The following is a 14050-nucleotide window of genomic DNA, read 5'->3' on the forward strand; positions in this document are numbered from 1 at the left end:
CAGAGCAATTATCCAGTAACATAATGTACATAGGCAGTGGGGAGAGAGGAAGAGACTAACAGTAGGAAAAAAAATCACACTAAGGTATGCACCTAATCCCCCCGCCCCTTTTTCAATAGATGAAATAAAGTTAAGATGAACATTAAGGGAATCTGAAAGGAAAGTGAGGTTTAAAAAAAAAAAACAAAACAGAGGTAAGATAGGCATGAAAGGAGGATATTGCCTTGGATGAGATTTATGTGCTGGTTGATGGTGAGAGTCAGGACTTCTGGGGTGTCCCATGTTGACCCCTGTCCTCATGTCCTTTTCTCTCCTTTGCTTCCTGAGTGGAAGCACCACAGTTAAATTAGTGTCAAAACCACCCGCATTTGATTTCCCCCAAAAAAGGGAGAAAGAAAGGATCAACATCAGACAATGACCTTGATTCTCATTGTTCTAGAAATAGCTCTGGTAACAACCAACAGAACCTTCACAAAAATATCAGCACTCATATGCCCCAGGAGGACGTAAATGGCCGAAGAAGAAAAATTACCTGTGGCTCTCCTCTGGTCAGAATCTTTAGGTGATTTGTCACTCTTTTTGATTTCTTACTAATTGAATGAATGTTTAGTTTAGACAATTTATCTTTAAGTGATTCATCCTCATCGCTCCTCTTGTATTTTAGAACTGCAATGGAAGAACGCAGTCACATATTTGAACACATACAACATAGAAAGTTGCATCCAAAGAATTCAAGATCCATATTTAAGACAGAAATCTATGTGATTTTTGACCCTCTGATGCAGATACAATATGCTCTGGTCCCACTGCCCAGGCATAAGTCCAGCTACCCAACCCACTGACCAGAAACTCAGATGCCTAGGGGCTTGAGGGCCTCAAGGCTCAAGGTCCATTTACCTTCCACATTAAAGAAATCTCTGACACTGGAGAAAAACTTTCTCCCTTTTCAGATAATACATTTGTTATCTTCAGTCTCTAGAATGAAGCATCAAGACCTAGCTAAGGAAACTGTACCCAGCATAAGGAGACCTCAGACTCTAGGGGGACTCTCCACTAGCTGAGATATTTGGGGTAAGTTGAGTCACCTCTTAGAGCTTTACTTTTTTATCTTTGAGACTGTTTTCGCCTCTCATATTGTTCAAAATGTTAAATATTTCTAACATTCAGTTTTGGCAAGGGTGCTGGGAGATGGGCAATCTTAGACACTGTCGGTGAGGATTCAACCAATACAGTTTTTGTGGAGAACAATTGGTCAGAATCTTCTAAATATATCTTCTGTGACCAGGAAGTCTGTGTAGAGAATATGCTTTCCATAATTAAGCACACAAAGTTTTGTTTGCTACAGTATTTTTTTTCCCAATAGCACAATACTGGGAACAATCAGAAAGTTTATCCATAGAAGAAGAGTTAACTAAAGTAGAACACACTCAGAAATAGAATATCAGGGAACCATTAAAAAGAAGGCCAATATTAACTGGAAGAATGTTCATGACATGTAATTGAGTTTAAAAAATAGGCCCAGCACACTGCAGTGCCATACATGTTCAAGAAAGATGGAGAGAAGGAGAAGAGAAGGAAGAAAGAAAATAGAAGAAAAAAAAAGACATAGAAAGTCTGGAGAAAACTTATGACATGTCCGCTGTGCAAATTGCAATCTTCCCACTTTAAAACACTGTGAATGGAAACTTTAAAACACTGAATGGAAAATCTTCCCACTTTAAAACACTGTGAATGAGTTTAAGCAGACAGAAAAGTAAAAAGAACAATATAACAATTTTCTTTCAGCCTTGTCAAATCCTAACATTTCACCTTGCTTATCTTCATAAAAATGATCATCTGAAGTTTCTCTGATCTTCATCTCTGATCCCTTAAAGGGAATTATGATCCTAAAGAATGGGGTTGACTGTACCTGTATCTATTTTTACACCTTTATTATACATGGATTTGTATAATACATAGTATTATTTTGAACGTTTTATATATATATATAGTGTATATATATATATATATATTCTTCTGTCACTTGTAATTTACTTTTTAGAAAACTCAACATTGTGTTTTTCAGATTTATTCAATTGACACATGCATTTTAATTTTTATGTTCTCATGGTGTCATAGTGTCCAATACATGGTTTGTCCATTATCTGGATAAATATGTAAGCTATTTTCCTCTTGTTTTTATGAACAATACTAGTTACTAGTATACCTATCTATGAGCATAGGGGAAAGGGTTTCTCAAATATCTGGATATTGATTTTCTGAGTCTCAGGTGTGGGCATCTTCAGCTTTACTAGATATTGTCAAGTTATTCTCCATAGTAGTGATTCCCACTACATTGTCGCCTGCAGATTCCCATTACATTGTTGCCTGCAGCACTTAACATTACCCCTTAAAAATCTTTTTGCCAGTCTGATAGGATGGGAATGGTATGTCATTGTGATTTTAATTTGCATTTCTCTCATTACAAATGAAGCTTAACCTTTTTTTGTGTTAGAATGGTTTTATTATTGATTTAGTATCAGTAATTATATATTCTAGATAGTAATCCTTTGCCTGTGGACTATCTTTTAATTTATTATGGTGTCTCTTCCTCTACAACTTTCACCTTTTTATTCTAGGCCCTTCTTTATAATTTTAATTTATTAACACAAATACAGATTATTTTTTCAATAAAAATTTAGAAAATAAAAACAACAAAAATAAATGAAATTGTTGGAGCAGTTAGCTGCAATGTCCTACCGTTGCTTTAATGTTAGAAGATTTAATGTTAGAAGTACAAAGCCAAGAACTTATGGACACAAATCACACTGACAGAGAACCCACACAATCTATCCCAAAGCGTTACTACATCGCAGATGATAGAAACCGTGCAATTGTACCTCCTGTTTTGAAATCTACATTCCACTCCAGACATGAATTTTACATCTCAGCTAACAAATACCTCACAATAATTCCATAATCTGAGAAAGAAATACACTTGCTCCCTTCAAAGGAGCAATTATGGCTACAAAATCTCTATTCTCCAGATGAACCAGATGAGCTTGATATATTAGCTGGGCCTGTTTCACCACTGATGTGGCTGGAGCGTCTCACTACTCCAGCTTTCTGGCCATGCTATGTCTCCTTCTTCCCACACGTATCACCAGTGACAGGAAGACTACATGCTATGATATCATGAGCCCAAAGTATGTCACCAGGCAAGCAGTGGTCAACAGAGGTTGAGTAAAGGGCAGCTTGATTTTTTTAAAAATTGTCTTTTTTGGTGGGGGGGGGGGGTGCCTCATGACCTCTAGTCCAGCCGGCCTGGCGAAACTACACTCTGCTCCTTAGCCTCTAAGTCTAGATATCGAATGATCATGATCACAGCAACTGCTATAACTACTTAGATACTCTGATTCTCACAATTATAGGCAGAACACTCGAATCACAGAAAACACTCAATTCATTATGTCTCTACTTACCTAAATCTTTCCGTCTTTTAAGTTCATTGATGTTCACATTAATGTCTTTCACTGCAGTGAAGGCATCTCCCAGCGCCCTGAAGTCTGGGTGGGAGGGAGGGGTGGAGCCTCGGAGTTCACACAGCAAGAGGGGATATTTCATTACACGCTGGATTGGTTTGATCATCAAAGAGCCCATGTCCAATAAGTTTGGTTTGCCTCTACGATAGAGATAAATAATATCAGTTTCCCAGACATTTGTCTTATCACTTTTGTGATTCTTATGAGTAATCCTGAAACTGTTTTTCTCCTTTATTTTTCCTCTATTTGGCTGTATACAATTTCTAAAAATAAAGCAAGAGCAATGGGTGACAGAGAGAAGCCAGGCTAAAAGACCCTACTACTAAGCAGAAACCTATAAGAAAGCACGTGAGCGTTATCTGTCCACCAAGAAGGACTCAAAGCAGGATTTCCATCCATGTTCTGTTTATACTTTTTTTAAATAACAAGATTGATAATAATAGTGGGAAATAATTTTAGAATGCATTTTTCCATGACAACCAAGAAAAATGCATTTTCCTGATGGTATTTTTGTGATTATTAGTGAAGAAAAGAAATTCATCATTTAAAAAGATGACTTGCCAAGTATAGTCAAAAGAAAGCATTGTTTTCTCTCTTCTACCAAATTGAATAGTTGAATTCATGATGTTTCAGAGGTTCTACCACAGTCTCCAAAAGAGATTTACAATAACTGCAACAGTTCTGTAAATTAATTATTAATACCACCACTATCACTAATCATTGCTATCACACGACTTTCCACGATTTTCCATGTAGAATTCTTCTTAGCCAATAGATCTTCAAATGGCCACATAAAAGTGAGCGCTCATGCCTGACTCTTCCTTCAGGAGCTTCTGAGATGAGAATAGAACTATCCCAACTAACCAAACTGTTCACAGGAAGTGAAAAACCTAGAAGTCATTGTCCAACCCACTGTTCAATCATTTTTTAATGAGAAGTCAGTGGTTTCTAAAAGCCTTTTTGTGCAAAGAGGCAAATAAAGAGACACAATAAATGGACATGGGTAGAAATTGTGCTTTGAATCCCTTCTGGTGGACAGATACACTCCGTTGTTTTCCTTTAGGTCTTTGTTTGGCTTTGGCTTTGGGGTTTTGTTTTTGTTTTGTTTTGTTTTTTGTTTCTGTTTTAGTAGATAAGAATGTAGATGGTTTTCAAATCATAGTAGGTGGATTTTTTTATTCTTCAATTATTATTTCTAAATATTAATTTCTAAAAATCTTTGGACAAGATCAGAAAAGTTTATCATCAGAAAAGGTCTGAAAACACCTCAGAGACCATCTAATTGAACTCTTCATTTGATAAATAAGAAACTAACGAACTTTGATGATCATGTGTATGTGCACACATACGTGTACACACACACACACACACACACACACAAGCCAGCCACCCTCTATTATATCTCCCCATTTTTATTTTTATGGTAGCACTTTTCAACTCTCTGGAATCATTTTATTTCCCTATTTACCAGTTTATGCTCAGTTTGTCTGTCATCACTATGTGTCTGGCATGACATATAGTATTTTCTCAACCAATATCTGGAGATTAAAGTGATAGATTTTGGATTTTCTGTAATGTGCTTTTATTTTACATTGAATTTTTTCCGCAAAACATTGGACAATGATCCTGAATAATAGAGGAGTTTTATCACATGCTGAGAAAATAATGACGCTCTAATAAAAAAAGATGGAAACAAACAAAAGTCAACTTTTTTTTTTAAGGAAAATGAAAGTAAACATTAAAGATCTGCAAGGGAATAAAGAGCTGTTTTAATATGATTTATCTTGTACTTTCTACCCATTTACACAAATCTCTTAAGGAAGGAGGAAGGGATATAAGGAGACAGGATGGCAAAGAGGGAATGAAGAAGATAGGGATAGAGAGATGTTTTGGTTTCCAGGAGTACTGCTTGAAGTGGGTGGGAAAAAATGTAAATCTATTATAAATGCTAAAAAAAGTAACACAATATATTTTCTAACTGATGATGTATCAAAAGCAGAACACTTGAATATGAAATATAGCATTTTCTCACATATCTCAAGCAGAGAGTCTTCAGCAATACAACAGTTTAGACAGTTAAGTAGAAATAATTCCCCTAAATAAAATCAAGTCTGGAATATAGAAGGTATTAACTTCACCAGAAGAAATCATATTATCTGTAAGAATATAATCAGAATTTCTTCTACATGCTTCCTTTGACTATCACCAAATATTAGTTTATTTAATCTAAAAATTACTGAAAATGCCATCAATTATAAATATAATCAAACAGCTCAAAGGAAACTCAATTTTAATAAGATAGTTTATTAGCATGGTCTATTGTTATATGCATATTTCAAATTTTTAATTACAAAAAATATCCCCAGATGTATTAAAGGACATGCTTGTGTCTCTGAGCTGCCTCTTTTCCTCCTTATCAAGATCTTTCAAAAAACCAGCCTCGACCCTTTAGTTGTGTCCACATCTTATCATTAATTCTTTTTCCATTACTCTTTTACATCAAACTTCTAGTCTTTCCCTTTTCTCTTTCAAATGATAATAAGAATTATAAATGAAACTGTTTAAAAGTGTCAGAAATGCGAATATTTCAAAAGGCTTTCTCAAAAATGAGAAATCTCCCAGACACTTTTGTTTTCAGACATGTACTTTGGACAGCCCAAGTGATGAGCAATGATATTCTGGTATCTGCATCACACAGACAAGCAATACGGTAGAAAAGATAGAGGATGTCTTTTAAGATAACGACACTCCAGGCATTCACCCCATCTAATCCCTTCCAGTAAGATTAAGTCCTGATAACTGCGAGAGGCAAATGAGTCCTATGTGTGTTATAACCCAGCTTAGCCAACGACCCATTATCATACGTATCCCCAAAAGAAAATAACAATTTCCCATATACACCAGGCTAAAAACTAAGGTAGTCATTAATTTGTAATTCTGTTTCATCTTCCTCTGTCTTACCATGAATACTTTGACAACTATTTAGTACCATAAGTAGCTGCACTAATCTCATTGTGAATTACTAGGACTTTACAAAGTCAAGTAAACACAGCTGGCTTTGTTTAACAGCAGCCAGTTTTGCTATAGAGAGCTTCCCATCCAATACAAGAGAGAAGTCTCACAATGAAAATAAAAATGACATTTAAACAGTGTAAAAACTGTGGTGGAGGACAAAGAATCAGATATACAACATTGAGGTCCGCCAATATATCTTAATTAGAGGGAGAAAACAGAGGAAGGAAAAATAATCATTTAACTATTGATCAGATTACTTTGAATTTCCTCTGTTTTATGACAACAAGAATCCTAAATTTAATATTTATTTTACAGTAGCCACAAACCATGTACACTATTATTGAGTTTATTTTCAATTCACTCTCCTTTAAAAACACCTTAAATCAATTTTAGAAAAAAACTGTATATTCTTATACACACAAATAAACAAATAGGATTTGACACAAATAAAAAATTGTGAAAATAAATACAGAGCCATTAACAAATTTTAGGAGATGTAAAGAACATGAATGAATGGTAATTGATTTATTACCAGAGAGATTCGAACCAGAGAGAACCAGTAATATGGAGAGGCAATAATTTAATCATTCCCCAAAGATTCATTCATAGACCTTAAAAACCTGTGGAAGTAGAGAGAGAGGGAGGTGGAGATTAGAATAAGAAGAACTGGTTGGAAACCTGTTTAAGAAATGGCCTAATTTCTAGGATGCTCTACATATAAGGAGATCATTTAGAGAACTAAGGAAGAGCTCTTGGAAGTTGAAAGAATAATAGGAGAAATATGGGGCACCTGGGTGGCTCAGTGGGTTAAATAAAGCCTCTGCTTTCGGCTCAGGTCATGATCTCAGGGTCTTGGGATCGAGCCGCACTTTGGGTTCTCTGCTCAGCACGGAGCCTTCTTCCCCCCCCCCCCCCCCCGTCTCTGCCTGCCTCTCTGCCTACTTGTGATCTCTGTCAAATAAATAAATAAAATCTTAAAAGAAAAAAAAAAGAAAGAATAATAGGAGAAATACAATCTCACAAGTGTTGGAGAAAATGTTCAGGAACTTTCCAGAAAGAAGACCAAAAATACAAAGGGATATAAGATGGAAAGAAAATGTGAAAAAATTAGATTGGTCTGAAAGAGTCCCAGAAAGTGGGAACAGACCACACATGGGGAGGAAATCATCAGTAAAATAACTCAGGAGCAGAACACGAGTTAGCATGTTGAAAAAACTCACTGAGTACTTAGCACAATGGACGAATTGGATTCACACCTGGGAATTCAGGGAACGTCCACTATGGGAGACAAAGAGAAGACCCTATAATCCTTCAGAGAAACACGTGACAAATGGGCACAAACACATGGTGAAGAATGAGAACAAGCTTCAGCTTTCTTATAGCAACACTGAAAGCTAGAACATGAGGAGAAATTGCCTTTAAATTCTGAAGATGAGAGACTTTTAATTTAGAATTCTATACTTGATCAAACTATAAATCACTCTGAAGGTAAACAAAAGAACTTTTGGATATAAAATTTCTTAAAACTTTACTTCCTGTCCACTCCCAGTGAACACAGGAAAGTACTGAAGGATGTATGAAAAACAGGAAAGAGGTAAAGAGATGCTCCAGGATGATAAAATCTCCTTCAAGACAGCTGTGCCCAGTTACCCAGTCCAAACTCAACAGGTCAGAAAGGCTCTGGGAAAGACATTTTTAGGGAGAAGAAATTGAAAGCATCCATAATGCATCTAGCTGTCTCAAGAGATGCCTGGTCCTGAGTGTGGCGTTAATGAGTAGAACAAAGAAAACTGGGAAAATGAATTCAATAAACAGTAAATAAATAGATAAAATAGTTCATTCCCATAAAAACAATTAACCAGTGTATTCCAAGGTTTAGCTCTGAAAAAAAATTTACTCAGATATACTAAATATAAGAAATCAAACACTGACTATTGCTCCAATCCAAATGTCACTACATGGGTAAACCGAAGAGATGGAGAGCATGTGTGTGTGTGTGTGTGTGTGTGTGTGTGTGTGTGTGTGAAGTGGAGATGGCATAGGGAGAGAGATAAATTCTTGTGTTCCATAGGGGAAGTCAAAATATAATACCAAAAAGGGAAAGCCAAACATGAACATGTTTTTAGGGTCATGATGATAAGCACCAAAATATTAACTAAAAGATGTGAAAATGCTTATGTCCTTTAGAAGCAGGTAAGAGAAGAGGGGACTGCTATTTTTCTTAATACTGTAGAACTATTTTTTTTTTTTAAAGACTTTGTTCTTTGAGAGAGAGAGAACAAGTGGGGCAGGGAGCAGCAGCACGAGAGGGAGGAGCAGTCTCCACTGAGCAGGGAGCTCAAACCAAGGCTGGGTCCCAGGACACTGAGCCAACCGAATCACACAGGTGCCCCATGATTTGGCTTTTTCAACCATGGCACATATAATTTTACAAAAACACACAGATTTTAAAGAAGGAAACATGCAAAAATATTCAAGAAAATTCTGAACAGGAAGAATATTGAGCTGAGATTACAGTTGAACCTTGAACATTGATTTGAACTGCACGGCTACTCATATATGGGTGTTTTTTCAATAAATATGGCAGTGTACTGAGTATATTTCCTCTTCCTTATGATGTTTGTTTGTATTTGTTTTTAAAGATTTATTTATTTATTTTAGAGAGAGCGAGCAAGTAAGTGAGCATGTGCTCTGGGGTGAAGGACAGAGGGAGAAAGAATCCTCAAGCAGACTCCACGTTGAGCTTAGAGCTTCACAAGGGACTAGATCCTAAGACCCTGAAACCATGACCTGACCCAGAATCAAGAGTCAGCCTCTTAGCCACCCAAGCTCCCCTCACTTATGATTTTCTTAGTAACACTTTCTTTTCTCTAACTTACTTTATTGTAAGAACATAGTATGTAATACATATAACATACAATATGTGTGTTAATTTATTAATTATGTCCTCAGAAAGGCTTCTGGTCAACAGCAGGGTATTAGTAAAGGTTTGGGGGAGTAAAAAGTTATGCATGACTTTTCAATTGCATGGGGGTCAGCACCACAACCCCATGTTGTTTAAGGGTCAACTGTAGGTATATCTTATACTAAAATATAAAGCTGCAGAAATGAAAGCAGTTTTTTGTGGGTATATATATGGACAGAAGAGTAGCACAAAATAGAAAATCAAGAAATAAATACAAGTATATATGAAAGTTAAGTAAATATCACATTCCTACTCTGTAAAAAAATGAATTATTCAATATCAGGTGTTGTGATATTATCTAGTCATAGAGAAGAAAATAACAAAAATAAATTCTTTACATCAAAATAATTTCTGTATAGATCAAAGATCTAATTGTTAAAAAGGAAACTATACAAGTTGAACAAAACAGGAATTATACTTTAAAACAATCCTGGAATTTTTAAGCAGGACACAATATCTAAAAGCAATAGTAGGAAAAAGTGATAAATGTATTTTTAAATTCAAGCTCTGTAAGGGGTTCCTGGGTGGCTCAGTCGGTTAAGCATCTGCCGCCTGCTCAGGTCACGATCCGGGCGTGCAGGGATCGAGGCCCGCATTGGGCTCCCTGCTCAGTGTGAAGCCTGCTTCTCCCTCTTCTCCTCCCCCCAGCTCAGGCATGTGTCCTCTGTCTTTCTCAAATAAATAAAATCTTAAAAAAATTTTAGCTCTCTGATACTGTACAGATAAAAACAAAAGCAGCCATAAACTATGTTAAAAGTCAAATGACAAGCTGGAAGCATGTAAGACAGAAAAAGTTTTAACATACTTGCTAATTAAAGAGGCATATCAACTAATTAGAAAAAGATGAACATCTCAATTAAAGTAATCAATAAAAAAGGCAGTCCATTAGAGGGAAATTCAAATGTTAACCATACATGAAAAATACTCAAGATTATATTAATGAAAATTAACACAATACAATAATATTTTAAGCCTTCTACATTGCCACAGGTAGTAAAGATACACATATTAATTGTTTCTAGGGCTGGCAAATAGGAGATAAATGGACAAGTCATATACAGGTAGTGGGACTATAAGTTAGTTTAACTTTTCTTAAGTTTTCTGGCAGTATCAAAAGCCCTTTGATCTAGCAATTCCACTTTTAGAAACTCATTCTAAGAAAGTTAAATTATTGTACAAAGATCATTTATAAGAATAAACACATAACATCAATCTTTACAGGCCAGAAAGACATCATTCAAATATCTATAAGGGTTTGGTAAACCAAATTATGGTATATACATCAGATAAAATATTATGCAGTCATACAGCAATGTGGATTTGTTTACTGACATAGAAATGTGTCCATGATATACTGATGAATGAGGTAGTAACTTGACATACAGGAAATATATAGCAGTCCTGTGTTAGTCAATACACACGTGTGTGTGCATGCATGTGTGTGTGTGTGTGTGTGTAGAAAAAAATTTCAGTGAAGTGAGAGATTCATGAAATGTTACAATAGTTAACTCTGGAATGTGACTACTGATTGTCTTTACGGTCTTCATTTTGATTTTTTATATTTCACAGTGTTTCTTTAATAATTTAAAAATTATAAAGCTTAAGAAGGCAGAAATAACATTTTGGGATCAATAGAAATCCTGACTCCAAAAGTTGGAGTATCTGGTCAAGACAGAGAATACATATAAAAAAGTGTAAAAGCATAAAGGTGAAACATGGCATCTCTGGAGAGAGTTAAATTTAGAATAGTTGTGTTTTTCTTGCTTTAGGACATGGGACTTGTATCAAATGCTTTTCAGGGGACTTTCTGGTGCAGGATTCTGTGATTTTTGTTCCTTTAGTACTGTCTTTGATGTTTACATAAGATTATAATTCAAAATAAACAATTTTAGAAGTTAGAAACATCTTTGTATTTTTCTGTACTTTTAAAAAAATGTAGATTGTAAAAAATAATAATAATAATAATAAAGAACCCACACCCAATTTTCCGTTCCCATAAGTAAGGAATTTTTTTTCGAGGCATTTAAAACGCCACATTTCCTAAATGCACTCCTGGCCGCAGTATTCCTGGCCTTAGCTGCTAAGGAGCCAAACAATTACAAATCACTTGACATTGCCTTTTACCCTTTCATGTAGCAGCATGTGCGCCTCGTGACCAGAGCGAGAGAAGCTGGAAGGAAAGTAACGCACGGTGAGTGTGGCTTTGATGTGCATCCAGCCCCACGCTGTGATCGTCCGTCCTCTTTTCCAGTTCTTGATGCATAGAACAGACTAGAGGGGGCATCCAAAGCCTGCTAACTTCCACGCAGCGGGATTGTCCTAAAAGCTAGTGCCATTTTTTAAGCAAGTATCTCGATACAATGTACTGTTTTTTGTAGGAGCTGTGTATGCTAACTGTATTAAAAGAATCTCTCACTCTGCTCTGAATCTCTCTCTCTCTCTCTCTCTCTCTCTCTTTGGTCTTTTGGTTACAAAGACTTAAGCTTTAGGAAAAGAAGCCCGAGCAGAATTTGTAGCATAAGAAGTTCTTTGGTAATTCACATAGTTCTTCTGTGTGAATCTCCCGTCCTCGGCACAATGCCATGGGCACAGGCTTTTTAATGAAACAGCCGTCTCCTCACCCCATCCAACCGTACCAGCTATCACTGAAGAGAAACCAGGAAGACCCCAGCGTTTGAAAGGACAAAGGCCCTCTTCCATTATGCAGGTTTTCAGATTCCGCGGTCTCAGAATCGGGAACTCATTAAAGAAAACAATTTACATCTGTTCCCACTATAGGAGATATATAGATATAGATACACACACACACACACATATATATATACGTGTGTGTATTTTTTTTTTTTTTTCCTTTTGAAAGAAAAGACTTATAAAGTGAAAGAAGTGGGTGCCTGTTTGGTGCCTGTGCCTCGATGGTATGTCAAAAACTAACTTCTCTATCCCCTGTCTGATGAATGCCTGGTTCTGCACCTCACTTCTGGAATTCTGTCTTTCCTCATGGTTGCTATGCAACAAAGCATGAATGACAGGTATTTACAGCTTAAGTTAATATACTTTTTATTTTGTGGGCTTTTTATTTCCTCATGTACAGTTTTGGGAGTTTAGAATACAGAAGCATGCACACACATAAAGACATGTAAACAAGTAAACACACAGGCTGGGAACTCAGGCTGATTATTGTTTAGATCACTACTGACCATACTAAGCCAAATATGTGCATTTTTTCAAGTCCTGATAAATTTCAGTTTATATTTAAGCCAATACCATCTTTTCAGTATTAGACTAGACATGCTTTCCCTTCTATAAAAATGGATATCTTCCAAAGTGTATGTCTATGTATGCTATTTTTATAATATCTATATTGTCTTAGCAACAAGTTATTTTGCCTTAATATTTTATATGTTTTAAACATATTATATATGAATGTTTGATTTTTTTCTCTTTAAATCATGAGTCCAAGTTAGAAGAAATTCAGTATTTGTCATAATGCATGAAGAATCTTTTTTTTTTTTTGTACATTAATCTACAGAAATTTCAAAAACATTGTGGTATTAATCTGAGATTTTTTTTTAAGTCTAATGTCATTCTTAAGAATGTGTGTTTTTGGACACATTACAATTGCTAAGCATATGGGTGTTGGGCAGTTCCTAAAGAGTTCCTGGCATCAGCAAACTTGTGATTTAAATAAATTGTACCCCAGGATTCTTGTAAAACATTTTGCAAAATACATGAGATAATTTAATATGTACAGTCACCTCAGACAAATTGGAAATAATGTATTAAAAGCAATAAACATAACTGTAAAAAACACAAATTCTAAATTTTGAAAATACTCAACAGGTTTTTCCCCCATGACTTTTTAAAAAAAATTTTTATTTAAATTCAATTTAACTAATATATGGTGTATTACTAATTTCAAAGGTAGAGCTCAGTGATTCGTCAGTTGCATTTAACACCCAGTGTTCATTAATTCAAGTGACTTCCTTAACGCCCTTCACCCAGTTACCCATCCCCCACCCTCTCATTATCGTTACATTTGATTTCTACTATTAAAACAAAAATACTTACTCTTGCATGTATATTTTCCTGAAAGAAAGGAGGAGAGAAGCAAATTAATGTAAATCTGCATATTTGAAGTAATATGCAAACATTATAAAAACTTCAAATTTTTACTACATAAAATAAAATGATAAGTTATTTTCCATGAATGTTTTATAGAATTGGGCTCATTATTTTATAATCATATCTCTAAAACTTTATCTGTAGCATATTTACACCAACTTTGTTTCACACTCAACAGAACTATTGATTTTGATTATGTGAAAATGGATTTAAACACCAGTTTTTGTTTACTTCATGAAAAAGAGAATCAGTTAAACATAGTACAAGACTGGGGGAGGAGCAAGATGGCGGAGGAGCAGGAGACCTAAATATCATAGGGTCCCAGGAGTTCAGCTAGATAGTTATCAAACCATTCTGAACACCTACAAAGAAGAGCAGCATTGCTAGGAAAAGAAAAGTGACCACTTTCTGGAAAGTAGGACATGTG

General features: G+C 35.5%; 1 protein-coding gene across 3 annotated transcripts in view; it reads right to left on the reverse strand.

Annotated features, from left to right (window-relative positions):
- Positions 1–14050, reverse strand: part of ARHGEF38 (Rho guanine nucleotide exchange factor 38) — a 142738-nt gene that overhangs the window by 30813 nt on the left and 97875 nt on the right. For all 3 annotated transcript variants that reach the window (XR_006816824.1, XR_006816825.1, XM_045994778.1), the window contains exons 5-7: positions 13570–13587; positions 3462–3661; positions 533–666 (exon numbers count right to left, since the gene is read on the reverse strand). Coding sequence is in view for 1 of the 3 variants with exons in the window: in XM_045994778.1 (XP_045850734.1) it covers positions 533–666; positions 3462–3661; positions 13570–13587 (352 nt within the window). In the remaining 2 variants the exon portion in view is untranslated. The remainder of the gene's footprint in view (positions 1–532; positions 667–3461; positions 3662–13569; positions 13588–14050) is intronic.

This window comes from Meles meles, chromosome 2 (genome assembly GCF_922984935.1).
Source record: "Meles meles chromosome 2, mMelMel3.1 paternal haplotype, whole genome shotgun sequence".
NCBI classification, from domain to species: Eukaryota; Metazoa; Chordata; class Mammalia; order Carnivora; family Mustelidae; genus Meles; species Meles meles.